This window comes from Verruconis gallopava (assembly GCF_000836295.1).
Source record: "Verruconis gallopava strain CBS 43764 unplaced genomic scaffold supercont1.49, whole genome shotgun sequence".
NCBI classification, from domain to species: domain Eukaryota; kingdom Fungi; phylum Ascomycota; class Dothideomycetes; order Venturiales; family Sympoventuriaceae; genus Verruconis; species Verruconis gallopava.
Window position 1 is genome coordinate 102,941 of NW_015622185.1, and position 12,813 is coordinate 115,753.

At 53.4% G+C, this 12,813-nt stretch overlaps 5 protein-coding genes across 6 annotated transcripts; 3 read left to right on the forward strand and 2 right to left on the reverse strand.

Annotated features, from left to right (window-relative positions):
* The first annotated feature begins 790 nt into the window (after positions 1–790).
* PV09_08881 (uncharacterized protein) lies at positions 791–2,605 on the forward strand. The gene is made up of 2 exons (XM_016362850.1): positions 791–2,353; positions 2,413–2,605. Exons 1-2 carry the CDS (start codon positions 1,996–1,998, stop codon positions 2,469–2,471), a joined length of 417 nt encoding a protein of 138 aa, XP_016209325.1. The 5' UTR covers positions 791–1,995; the 3' UTR covers positions 2,472–2,605.
* Positions 2,606–3,140: 535 nt separating this feature from the next.
* PV09_08882 (uncharacterized protein) lies at positions 3,141–5,631 on the reverse strand. The gene is made up of 2 exons (XM_016362851.1): positions 4,202–5,631; positions 3,141–4,131 (listed from the first exon to the last, which is right to left on the reverse strand). The coding sequence occupies exons 1-2, from the start codon at positions 4,437–4,439 to the stop codon at positions 3,563–3,565; spliced, it is 807 nt and encodes a 268-aa protein (XP_016209326.1). The 5' UTR covers positions 4,440–5,631; the 3' UTR covers positions 3,141–3,562.
* Positions 5,632–5,943: 312 nt separating this feature from the next.
* PV09_08883 lies at positions 5,944–8,260 on the forward strand. 2 transcript variants are annotated; one of them, XM_016362853.1, is made up of 2 exons: positions 5,944–7,338; positions 7,513–8,260. In XM_016362853.1, the coding sequence occupies exons 1-2, from the start codon at positions 6,410–6,412 to the stop codon at positions 7,541–7,543; spliced, it is 960 nt and encodes a 319-aa protein (XP_016209328.1). In that variant the 5' UTR covers positions 5,944–6,409; the 3' UTR covers positions 7,544–8,260. The 2 variants fall into 2 exon arrangements, with proteins under 2 accessions (XP_016209328.1, XP_016209327.1); XM_016362852.1 differs by having other exon boundaries at positions 5,944–8,260.
* A 4-nt stretch (positions 8,261–8,264) lies between these two features.
* Positions 8,265–10,512, reverse strand: PV09_08884 (uncharacterized protein). Its single transcript, XM_016362854.1, has 3 exons — positions 10,146–10,512; positions 9,469–10,049; positions 8,265–9,379 (listed from the first exon to the last, which is right to left on the reverse strand). Exons 1-3 carry the CDS (start codon positions 10,266–10,268, stop codon positions 8,572–8,574), a joined length of 1,512 nt encoding a protein of 503 aa, XP_016209329.1. The 5' UTR covers positions 10,269–10,512; the 3' UTR covers positions 8,265–8,571.
* A 141-nt stretch (positions 10,513–10,653) lies between these two features.
* On the forward strand, positions 10,654–12,769 carry PV09_08885 (elongation factor Tu, mitochondrial). The gene is made up of 4 exons (XM_016362855.1): positions 10,654–10,920; positions 10,989–11,017; positions 11,085–12,027; positions 12,102–12,769. Exons 1-4 carry the CDS (start codon positions 10,749–10,751, stop codon positions 12,317–12,319), a joined length of 1,362 nt encoding a protein of 453 aa, XP_016209330.1. The 5' UTR covers positions 10,654–10,748; the 3' UTR covers positions 12,320–12,769.
* Positions 12,770–12,813: the final 44 nt, after the last annotated feature.

Below are 12,813 nucleotides of genomic sequence, written 5' to 3' on the forward strand. Positions count from 1 at the left end.
AGGGAACCAGCTCGTGGCTGGCGGGCATCTGAGCCGTCGATTGTTGCGGCCGCCAGCCAGTGGGGCATTGTGCCGGGTTGCCATGCCAGTTACGTCAGACGTGCAAGTCTCCAAAATGTCACTCGACCTTGGCTGCTCTGCTGGGACGCTGGTGCTGGGACGCTGGTGCTGGTGTCGGCGCTGGTGCTGCTCTACGTCGCTTTTGCTCTCTGCTCTTGACCCCATTTGGCCATTGACCGCATCACCCAACACTCTGATCCCCGTCAACTTTTCCTCAAAGCGGTGCAAACACCCCCATCCACGCCTCTGCCCACTACGCCCCCTTCGACCAATCGCGTCGATCGGCTGAGATATGTGCTGGTGTACACTGGCTGTCCGCTGGCCTGGCTGTGCTCAAGCTTGCCCGTCTCGTCCTTGCCCTTCATCCCTTCCCCCTCCATGGTGCCGAGACGTGCCCGTGTCAGATTCGTGTCATTGCATCCCTGAATCGCGCAATGCACGTCTTGTTTCGGGTAGACGAGGCATGTCTTATGTGCGGGCAGGGCAAATTTTCCGAATGCGACTTTGTGCTGCTTGTGAAGCCGGCGGGAGCTTTCCGCACGCGTCCAGAAGGGGAATGTCTGCGTGAGAGCTCGCTTGTGCTTGCATATACAAACAAAACGACATCTACACATTGTCATGGCAATTATCCCCCCCCCCCCCAAAAAAAACCGCACGTCAATTAGGAGAAGGAAACCCAGGAACGTTCGGCGCGATCGCCTGCCAAGCAGCTGCTCCCCTACAGAGTCCGGACTTCGGAGGCCGCCGTGTCCATGCCATCGACACCGCACAGTCAGTCCCCGTCGACCACTTGCGTCCCACTTGCGCCCATCTCGATCCGCTTATGTTGCGTACGCCTAGGCTTTGAGAGATTAGTTATTTCGCCACATCTCTTCGATCTCTTCCTTGGTCCTTACATAACATGCTGGTGTCTGGACCGGTCACGTGCGTCGGAGCATCAGCTCCGAAGCCAACATCGGGCTCGTAGCAAACGGACACGGAGTCCATCACGGTAGCAGAGCGTACATCTTGACAGGCCTGTGGGCTATGAAAAATCTGATCGCTCAATCGCTTCGAGGCCGAAGCTGGCCTATGTAGCATTTGCGAACCACGTCATTGGAACTCGCCCTTCTCGTCGACACGCTCTCTCTGATTAGACACGCAATTCATGAGACAGCCTCAAAGCTCTCGAAATCAGTGAGATTGATGGACCGTAATGCATTTCAAATCTTCAGCCTCTAGTCTCGACGCCAGGAGTGTTCATGTACCGCTGCGGATCAGTAACCTGAGCCGTCACGGAACGGCCGCTGAATCATTACGGGGGCCAGCAGAACAACCAGTCAAAATACACATAAGACGTGACCTTGGCAATATTCCACCCGTTTGGAGCGGCGGCTGTTGCAATTGGATTTTCCTGCTGTGCCCAGATAGTGTAACTGCTGGCCATGCGAACAATGAGAGCACATCACCATGCGCTCGCTACCACGACCTGACAAACATGATGTTCTGTCGGGAACGCAATCGCGGCTGCAACGTGGGAGCCGTTCGTTACTTCCTTCTCAGCAACTGCGCGCAGCAAGGCGGCGGCACCGCCGCTCTTTCCTTATGACATTGCTATATAGACTCTATCATAGCTTCCTCGGTTGGGGAAATTCGTAGAAGATACGCGCCTACTGTCCCGTGAAGTCTATCCACTCCAATTCCAAATCCTCCCCTAGACGAGATCAAAACCTCGCGATGCTCTCATCCGTTTTATCTCTCCTACTTTCGGTCATTACGGTATCTGCTCAGTTGCTGGCAGAGAATTGGCCGAATTGGATTATCCCAATCAGCAGCACGCAGCCCAACACAGCAGTAGGCAACCAGAAATGGGGACATGTTGTATGTCCAGGCGTGCTCTCGTTGCTCGACCAGGTCAAGAATAAGAAAACCTAACGACCACGCGTTCAGGCCGTTATGCCCGGCTCTAGCGGCCGCAACGAAATCATCGGCACCGAGATCGTATTCGACAACGTACCCACCAATACCGGAGCCAGCTACTGCACGATCTCGTTCGAGCTCGCTCAGACGGGACCATACACACTGGTCGGCGACGTTGCGCTCTTCGACATCTACGCAGTGTACGGAGGCTTCGTAGACGCGTCCGACACGTACAACAGACACCCGCCGTACGTGGATATCAAGATAGGTAGCGTCACGGTAGAGAACGGCACAGCGTTTGTGGCTCTGGAGCCTGTGCAATGCTCCAGCGAGAAGGTACAGATCGTATTGCTGCCAACGCCGGGCGCCGCGCCATTCGACTTCACATGGTTTGGTACGTATCTTGAACGGACACCGCGCCTGAAGCGGGAAATTGCTGACTGATACGCGCAGAACTAAACGATCCAAAGTACGGGGCGTATAATGGAATCACGTTCAAGCAGTGGAAGTGAAGGATAACGGTGGGCATGACGCAGGCAGTCACCTGATTTCCTTGCTGGAGATGTAGACTCCCCACCTTTTTGCTCGCGTGCTACCTAAGTATGCTCGGTAGCACTGACAATATTATATTGAGCACCATGACGGTTTATTGAACAGCTTTTCTTGAGGTGGTAGTACGGAGAATATTGTCGTTATTGATCCAGCCGGCATCGTCAGCCGTATCTTACCTTGCTTGTGCTTTGAGCAGACGTCGCTTCAAACCACACGACCTTCGTCCTGTTCGGAACGTTGAGGCACTATCGTCCAACCAACGTTCCTGTACGCTTCGTTTATCGTTAGGTGATAACGGTCAAACGTCGCCGCTACGAAGTGCGAGCAGATGTTCGTTCCCTTCTCAGCGTGTATCTATACGGTATCCGTGCCTTGGCCCGGAAGTCACTCGTTTGCCTCAGCTCGCCCTCAAGCCCGCCTATTTTGACCTGAGTGACAATTCAACCTTCACTGTTTAACTTCTGTCGCAGGTTCGAGGTGGAGAAGCTGGCACGCCAGACGTTGCCTGTTTGGCATCTCGACGCGAAATCATCTGACGTAGATCCTGGGCTTGAGCGGCCACAAGAAAGGAAAAGGCGGTATCACGAAACGAAAGCATGGCAAGAGCAAGGGGTTTTAAAAAAAACCACCTCTTCATCGAGCGAATGTGGAGGTGATTCGTTGCTTCTGTTGAACGAATGAATTGTGCAGACTGTGCAACTTGACTGTCAGGCAAATGCTGCATGGAAGATGTCTTTCAGTACTATTGATGGCTGCTCGCCAGGTTTTCGAGAGCCTCGTAGTTTTCGCTCTTCTTTCCCGCTCCTTCCTTCCATCTCACCTCCATCCCTCTCCTCCCTCGCTCGTAGTTACCCCTTTCACGGCTCGATGCCGACGCAGTAGAACCAGAACGCCATCAAGATGCTTGCCTGCTTGTACGGAGCAAAATTGTCAGAAACCAGGTAGCAAAAACGCAGGGTGTGCAACGAAGGCGTGGCGCTGGGGAGAAAGAAACACTGGGGGAAAAAAGAGGAGCGCAGGGCGGTGGGAGGGAGCGGATGGACGAAAATTTCTACCACACCGCAGCTGCAACGCAGAACACAAGCGGCCCCAGGGCTATCGCTCCAGGTATGCGTGGATTCATCTTCTGCGCGTCGCTGGACGCCATTAAACCGCCGCCCGTCGAACTGGCCGTCGTGGCGCTGTGCACAGTCGACGAGACGGTTGTGAAAACACCCGTGACAGTGGACGCGAGCGTCTGAGAAGCCGCGGTGGAAGAGCCGCACCCTGTCGGGCTGCAGCTTGCGGTGTCAGTGACGTTGCTCGCTGCCGGCAGGTCGACGAGCTTGAAATTTGCGCACGTGATGCGCGTCTTGTTGGAGAAATGCAGCACGAAGCTGCGGTTTCCCATGAAGGCGGGCGTGCCTGGCGTCAAGGAGATGTAGTTGTCTACGTAGCTGGCGCTGAAGCCGGGCAAGTGAGGGATGGTGCCGTGTTTGCCGCTGAGGTCACCGACCTGGCACGAAGCCGGGTCGTTGGCGTTACATGGGGGTGTTTCGCCGCGTCCGTACGGATCAAGGTGAGCGAGCGTTGCACTGCAATTGCCATCCGCAGGCACGGGCTGCTCATGGATGTGGTAAACTGTCAATAGCAAGGTGTCAGCCAGGCATCCATTGAACTGAAATCGTCAGGGGTGTCAGGTATGCCATACGATAGTCAGAAGAGTCGAAGGTGGCGTTGCCAGTGATGCTGATGTCGAAAGCGACACCTGGCGCGGCCGAGGGTGTGTTGGCGACGATACGGCCGATCAGGCCGTTCTTGCTAAACTCAGCGACGTATTGTACGTTCTGGGGGTTGTTTTCAACTACGGGGGCATCGGTCGCCCATGCATTGGAAGGCCCAAGCAGAACTAGGTTAAGGCACGAGGTGATGGAGATGAGGCGACGCATCGTGATTGTCGTAAACGTGGTCTCTTGTGATTTAAACCTATACGTAAGCTACTTGTCACTCAGGTGTGTTCGAGGGTGGTATGTAGGAGCAGCAAGGTTTACACGCCCTAGGCTGACAGAATGATAGTGTGTTTGAGGAGGAAGATCGAAGTATGAAGTGAAAGAGAGGGACGCGAATTTGTCAAGAAGTTTGTCTCTGTCTCTGTGGTCGTCGTTGTTGCCGTAGCAATGCGTGAATCCGAGCGAGAAATAGCGGCTAAGGATGGAGGAAGCGTCAATGGGATAGATCCAACCAGTACAGGCGAGAGCATCTAACGTTGAAGTCAATACAAAATGCGCACAATCACAAACGCTGATCACAGTCCGTTCGTTATTTGCTTGCCGCAACCAGCCCGCAATCTCGACTGTGTAACCGTGAAGGCGTGAGCTTGGTCCCTGCTGGTGGTGCTGGCTCAGCCCTTTGTCGTACAAAAGACGGCCTGGTTCGTCACGTCTGGCGGCAGTCAAGTGTCTCTCCATTCACGACTGTGCAACAGCGGGAAGCGGGTTCAAGGCTTGGAGATAAAGATCGTGTTTCGAACAGCGTCCCGTTTCCGTTTCCGCACGAGATGCCTGGGATGAGCCGGTCGTGTCCACATTTGTTTCTCGCTTTCACCGCGATGACCGAGCACAGGTACAAAGCCAGGGCAAGTCTCGTCCGGGTCTGCGCTCAGATTCAAAGCCCAGAAGCAGTCGTCACGCAGGATTTCAGAGGCATAACTTTCAGAAACAAAAGGTGAGCGTCCAACTGCTAGGTCTGATGTGATTTTCGGCCTAGCCCTCGCTCGCTTTGGTGGCCATACACGTCTCACGACGTCAACATTAGCCGCAAGGACAGACATGGTAGGATCATGAACACGTGCTTCGTCATTCGAGATCCGATGAAGCTCCATGGGCTGCCACATCCAGGTTCGACTGCAATGACCGAAAGACCCATTGTGACGGTGAGAACGACAGGCGGCGTCAGCTTGGAGGTCGTCGAAAACGTCGAAGGACTCAAACCGTGGTCCAGCACGAACGCGCGATCACGTGCGAACGAGCGTGTCCAGGTCAAGATCCAACAAGTTCGTTCCAGCAAACATCCAAGCCTGGCAGTCGAATGTCGATCAGCCCTCGCAATGAGTTCAAGATGCGATCTGTGGCCTGCATCAAACGGAACATCGTCATCAAACAGAACGAGACTCGGACGCTTCAGCTGACAGTCTCGATCGCACGAGAAAACCCGCGCTGGATCCGCGATCGGCTCTTGTCCATCCACGTCAGTTCTCTCCACCCACACGTCACTTGCAGCGACGGCCATTTGCTGCGCCTTCTTTGTTTGCCTCCCGCCTGCAGCTTTTCCTCCTGCGGGGGTAAAGGCCATCAGGTCCAGCGACCAATGCAATGGCCGTGCTGGACGGCTGCTGGTGTGCCTATGAGGTAAAGGACGCGCTCATGCTCACGTTCGCATGGCCCATCCCGGACCAAAAATTTATTGCATGTGCCAGGATCGAAGACGACAAAACCACCAAACGGCACGTACTCCAGGACGGTTGTGCGCAGGGAGCGATCATCGCCGTCCACACACTGCGATCCATCGGCATCCGGAGGGTGAGGAGAACAGTGCATGAGAACATGGTGGGTGACTAAAAATGGATCCCAATACTTCGTACCTGCATCGTGCTCCAGAGTTTTCGTGGCTAGTCCATCTGCACGACGAATGGGCTTTCAAAAGGCGACGTCAACTGCATTCCCTGGGACCAACAGATACTGCATGACCCTGTAGACTCCCAAAGAAAAAATCCTCTGGACTTTTTATTCTACGCCCCAGTCCAGTGAATTTCTTCTAGAATTTCCCATTATTGCCCCTTCATCCAATTTACTCCCTCATCCATCCACTGCTTCTTCCTGTATCATACCTTTCATCTCGCTGTCAGTCCTTCGTTACCATCATGCGCTTCAGCACATTCGTTGCCCCAGCGGCTCTCTTTACTTCTGCCTATGCCCAGATAAAGGGCTACAACTATGGCTCCACCAATCCAGACGGCTCTCCGCGTGTGCAGTCACAGTGGGCTGATGCTTTCAATACCGCAAAGGCTGTTGTTGGGACCTCCGGCTTCACCAGCGCGCGTCTATACACCATGATCCAATCAGGCACCACAAACACCCCCATCGAGGCTATTCCTGCCGCGATTTCTACCGGGACCACACTTCTGCTCGGCCTATGGGCTTCGGCTGGTGCGGACGCCATGAACAATGAAATCGCCGCACTCCAGGCGGCTGTGAATCAGTATGGAACCGCTTTCACAGATCTCGTTGTCGGCATTTCCGTTGGCAGCGAAGATTTGTACCGCATCTCGCCAACGGGTATCGACAACCTGTCTGGTCCAGGCGTAGGTCCGGATGTCATTGCTAGCTACATCTCTCAAGTCCGTGCCGCCATCGCCAACACGGCCCTGAACGGCAAGCCAGTCGGCCATGTGGATACGTGGACTGCATGGGTGAACTCGTCAAACAGTGCGGCTCTGGAAGCCTCCGACTTTCTAGGCACAGATGCTTATCCGTATTACGAGACGACGAACGGTAACGACATCTCAAACGCACTGAACCTATTCAACTCTGCTCTTAGCCAAGTCAATGCCGTCAGTCAGGGAAAGCCAGTCTGGGTTACCGAGACCGGCTGGCCAACCACTGGCGAGACCCTTGCTCAAGCAGTTCCCAGCACTGAAAATGCGAAGACATATTGGGATGAGGTTGGGTGCGGCGTTCTTTTCGGAAAGATCAACACGTGGTGGTTCACGCTCGAAGATCCAAACTTTGGTGTCGTCGGAGACAGTTTGACAACAACTCCACTATACGACCTCACATGTCCAGCATCATCGTCAGTAGCAACCTCTTCATTTCACTCTACCCTCACAAACAAATGGGCTGTCTCAACAGGCCCGGCAAGTAATGCTTTGACTGCACCAACTTCCCTCTCTTCGTTGCCTTCGACTCTCGGTCAAACCAATCCAAAATCTTGTCCACGATTACCAGTTTCTGACAAAACAAGCAGAAAGCGTCGAAGCGTCAGCTTCAACGCGTAATATTACCACCTAGACGACTACTTGGGCTAGTACAGTTCCAGACTCTTCTCACACTTTCGGAAAATGTCCCTCGGAAGCTCTCTATGTCACTCAAGACATGATAATGTCCATAATGGAAAATTGTCAAAGGAATACTTCTCCAGAGGTGAATGATAATGCCCACGTCTCTAACACACCCTCTATATACTTCCTTCCAATGCCCCGGTCACAGATCCTTGAATTATTGCCATTCCCGGACGGAATCGCTTTTTTCGCCGGAGAGCTCGTTTGTCATACCTCTCGATGGTCCAGTTCCATTGTTGACAATGCGGCTCTCCCACGACAGGACCTTTGGTTGCTGCAGTGGCGGAAAAGTCAATTGAATCGTGGAATAGAGTTCCGAAAGTGGCCATTGTAATACACCATGATCGGGAGTGCTTTCTCGAGGCTACAGGCGGTCTAAACGTAATGTCAACCTTCAGAAGAGAAGTGAGTCTGTGGTGGTCGCATGGCTAGGGAGCGAAAGAAGATATCAAGCGGGGCATGAAAGGGTCTGCTGCTGTGCTCAATCTGGGTGGTTTAAAATTGATCATTGTCAATATTGTGCGTGCACACATGTATTTACGACATCCCAAAAAAATATTTTTGTGTAAAAACAACGTAGTTTCTATAGATTGGGTACGACTGGTGCGAAACTCGGCACAGACGATGGAATGACAAACATGATTTTTTTTTTCATCTTCTTTTGGTATGTTTTCAGGGACAAAGTCAGCGTCTTAGCAAAGTGTTCTTACCGCATGATGCTCTCTATACTGTACCCGCCTTGTTACTTTCTCATGCTCTCGAACGTCAACACGGAATCTACATTTGTCTCCAAACCGTTCACGGAGGACTGCGGTCTCGAAAGCGCATCGCGATTTGACAAATCACCAATCAGCCTCTCCGGGGGTGGTTTTTATTTTCTAAGTTTTTTTTCTTCCCTTCTTCTCGTTATGATACAGTACGCCAAGGCGGATTTTCTTGTCTGATCCTCCGCTGGCCACGTCTTCCTATGAGTGCCTCTCCAGAACCTCCTCAACCTTCTCCCTCACGCCGACCTTGCCTTTCCTCTCCTTCAAGAAATGCTGCACGACCTCCTCCGTCATCATCGTCTGCTTGCCCCGGCCTGCGACCTCGAGAATCTCGTCCTCGGTTGGCAGTGCCAGCTTCTTCCACGGGTACTCCTTGTAGTCCGCCCCGGGTAGGTTGTCCAACAGCTTCAGGCCGCCGCCGAGGCCCTTTCGGAAGAATCCACGTACCATATCTTCCGTCACATCCTCGAGCTGGTTGGGTTGCCAGTTTGGTCGCTCCTTCTTACGCTCTATCAGCCTCGCTGTGACGCCCTCGACGAAATCGGGATGCGCCATGAACGCGGCAGCGATGTCGTGCTCCGCCTGGAATGTCTGGATGATGCTCCACCCAGAGCCCAGGCGCATTTGCTGCAACGTCACGGCGACTGCAATGGGGCTCCGCTCCCGGATTGTCTTGATCGTCTTTTCCGCCCAGCTGCGAACACTCTCGTCCGCGTGGCCGCCGGCTACATCCTGGAGCGCCTTGAGGATCTGGAGCGGCGCTTCGGCGATGCTGACTGTGCCCGTGGGCGGAACCCGGAAAGCTTCGTCGATAGCTTTGCGTTGTGCGCCCGTGATGCTAGGCCGTGGGGCAGGCAAGGCCGTAGTAAACTCGGAAATTGTAGAATCGATCAGCTCGAGGCGCTCGGCCATGGGGGCGTAGTCCTTGAATTGGAGCTGTGCGAGGCGTTCGGAAAGTTCGGGGAGTGAACTGGAGTGGAGGTAGTGGGTCGCAATACCATGGTAGCTGTATGCACATAAATCAACACGTTAGTACGCACGCAAGCCTCATTCATCGAATTCTGGTTGTTTGAGGGGTGTGAAAGAGAAACCTACAAGACGTCAACACCCTTGAGTTGCTCACTTGTCAACGCCAAGTACGTGCCCATCTCACCGTCCATCCTTGGAAGGAAGAATGATCCTCCCACGTCGGGGAAGAAACCAATCGTCGTCTCTGGCATGGCAAACACTGTGTTTTCGGTAGCGATCCTGAAGGGTGCATGCAGCGACAGGCCTACTCCGCCGCCCATGGTTATGCCATCCATGTACGCAATGTAAGGCTTTTTATAGCGAGCGATCATGTGATCGAGCTTATACTCGAGAGCAAAGTACTCGTTGCTCTTTTTCTGGCCGTCTTTGCCTTCCTTGTTCCAGTTGGCCAATGCCGCAACATCACCACCAGCACAGAAAGCACGTCCCCGGCCCTGGATGACGATTGTGTTCGCAAGGTCGGACGATTCCCACTCCTTTAGACGCCCAATGATCTTTCTCGCCATGGATCCGTTTAGCGAGTTGAGCTTCTTAGGCCGGTTGAGCTCGATGGTACGCAGCCCGTACAGCGAGTTGAAGACTACGTCGTCAGGCTCGTCACCCGGCTGTTCTTTTACCAACTCTTCAATCTTGGTGGTTTGTATGTACTGATACAGCTGTCAGCCAAGTTCGCCTCATCTCCCTTCTTGAGCAAAAACAAGGCCATTGGAGCTAGGATTGTAGCGGGCGGAAGGGAATATTACATGTCTCGTGCCTGCGACGGCGGCATTCTGTATTCTCGCCTTGAGTGGCATCCTCGATAAGCGGTGTTGTGCGCAAGAGCCCAGAGGCCTCGCTGTGCTGACTACTGGGCGGAGCAGCGACATCAATGGCGGTGATTATGGACAGTGTGATGTCGGGCAGGGAAGCTCGAGGAGCAACGGCGTTGCAAGGACCTCGGGAAGACGGGAGGACAAGCTAGAACCGACGATCGTCTGGACGACAAAAGAACATGGAACCAAATGCCAATTGCTTGCGGAAGCGTCGCGAAGAAAAGGAGACCAGACGGTCAGACAGATGACGGCTGAGGCGATAATAATGTGCAGCGGTTGGCGACGGATTTGATTTTCCTCCACGACCGACGCCGACGCCGTCAACAGCTGCGGAGCTCGTTTCGGAGGAGACGGTCCATATCACGTGACTGGGGCCTGCGCTAGCCCCTTTCGAGGAGTCTGTCCAGAAAAATATCGGCCGACCAACCAAGTGGCTCTTGATTAATTCCCATCTTCTCGCCGTCGCGATCGCTATCTTCTTTCTGTCAATTCTTTTCGTTTCGTCATCTGTGCCATCTCGTTCCTGTCCTCGCAATGGCCATTTTTGCGCAAGCTTTCCTAAGGACGGCGGGCAGAGTCGCCTTTGCCCGCAGCTCCGTCAACCCCGTGCAGCAAGCTCTGGGCGTGAAGGGCGCTGCCAGATATGCCCAGGCATGCAGAAATTATGCTACTGTTTTTGAGAGAACTAAGCCGCACGTGAATATTGGTGTGTTTCTTTCTTCTAATTGCTAGCCATTAGATGCCAATGGGATTCTGGTTGACATGGCAATTCAGGCACAATCGGTCACGTCGACCATGGCAAAGTACGTGCATAGCTTCCACACCTCCAACACTCTGGAGTCTTTGTATCGCTAATAATGCTGCAAACAGACCACATTGACCGCCGCCATCACGAAACGCCAATCTGAGAAGGGCTTCGCCAACTTTCTGGACTACGCCTCCATCGACAAGGCTCCCGAAGAGCGCAAGCGTGGTATCACCATATCTACCGCCCATATCGAGTACCAGACCGAAGCACGCCACTACTCGCACGTCGACTGTCCCGGTCATGCCGACTACATCAAGAACATGATTACTGGTGCGGCCAACATGGATGGTGCCATCATCGTCGTCGCCGCCTCAGACGGCCAGATGCCTCAGACTCGTGAACATCTGCTGCTGGCTCGCCAGGTCGGTGTCCAGAAGATCGTCGTGTTCGTCAACAAGGTCGATACCATTGAGGATAAAGAGATGTTGGAGCTAGTTGAGATGGAGATGCGCGAGCTTCTGTCCTCATACGGCTTCGAGGGCGACGATACTCCCATCGTCATGGGTTCTGCTCTGTGCGCGCTCGAGGGTCGGCAGCCGGAAATTGGCGAAAGCAAAATTGATGAGCTGCTTCAAAAGGTGGACGAGTGGATCCCAACACCTGAGCGTGACACCGACAAGCCATTCCTGATGTCTGTCGAAGACGTGTTCTCCATTCCTGGCCGTGGCACCGTCGCTTCCGGCCGTGTCGAGCGTGGCGTCCTGAGACGTGACCAGGATGTTGAGTTGATTGGCAAGAACGAGGTGCCCATCAAGACTAAGGTTACGGATATTGAAACCTTCAAGAAGTCCTGCGAGGAGTCTCGTGCTGGTGACAATTCCGGCTTGCTTCTGCGTGGTGTCAAGCGCGAGGATGTGAAGCGTGGTATGGTCGTCTCTATACCAGGAGCGATCAAGCAGGCCAAGAAGTTCCTTGCGTCGCTGTACGTGCTCACCAAGGAGGAAGGTGGTCGTCACACGGGCTTCCACAGTAACTATAAGCCTCAGCTTTACATCCGTACAGCTGGTAAGTCTCCCTCTGCAACCTTTTTATTTGAACTTCTTGATTGGGTGTTCCATGGCACTAACAGCAGAATTTAGACGAATCCTCTACCTTCACGTGGCCGGAGGGCAGCCCCGAGGCCGCGGAGAACAAAATGGTTATGCCAGGTGACAATGTCGAGATGGTGTGCGAACTGCACCATCCTCTGGCCATCGAGGCCGGCCAACGTTTCAACGTGCGAGAGGGTGGTCGAACCGTAGCTACAGGTCTGATCACTCGGATACTGGACGGACCCGGGGCCAGCGGCAAGAAATAAAAAATTTTAATCAGTCGACTCCCTTGAGCTGTACAATGACCTAGGGATCCAATTTTCTACATGTATGTATTCTGCCAACATATGCTTGTAATTTGGTCTCCACTCCACACAAAAACTGGTGATAGGATTGTCTTGACGGGTCTAGCGTGTTGCTGTATAACCAAAGCGAGGCGCATTGGCTCTCGGGTGGAATGAAAGGAAGTTGGCGGACAGCATTTTTTACTGGCGTTGATTGATTCGATCTCCGAGGCCAGCTAGAGGCTTTGTATGTATCATACGCATGTAGAAAAAAATATGGGTTTGGGTCAAATTCTTCTGAGACTTTGCAAGCTTTTGTTCCTAGACGGGCCAAACCACTTCTCAGAAAATCTGGGCCAAAAAAACGTGCTTCGGAGATCGCAAACGCCTAGATGCTATAGGAAGCCTTTGGGAAGAGCGCGAAAAAAGGAAAGTTTTTGGTCCCAGCCCTTCTGTGGATTTCTGTGGAGTTTACC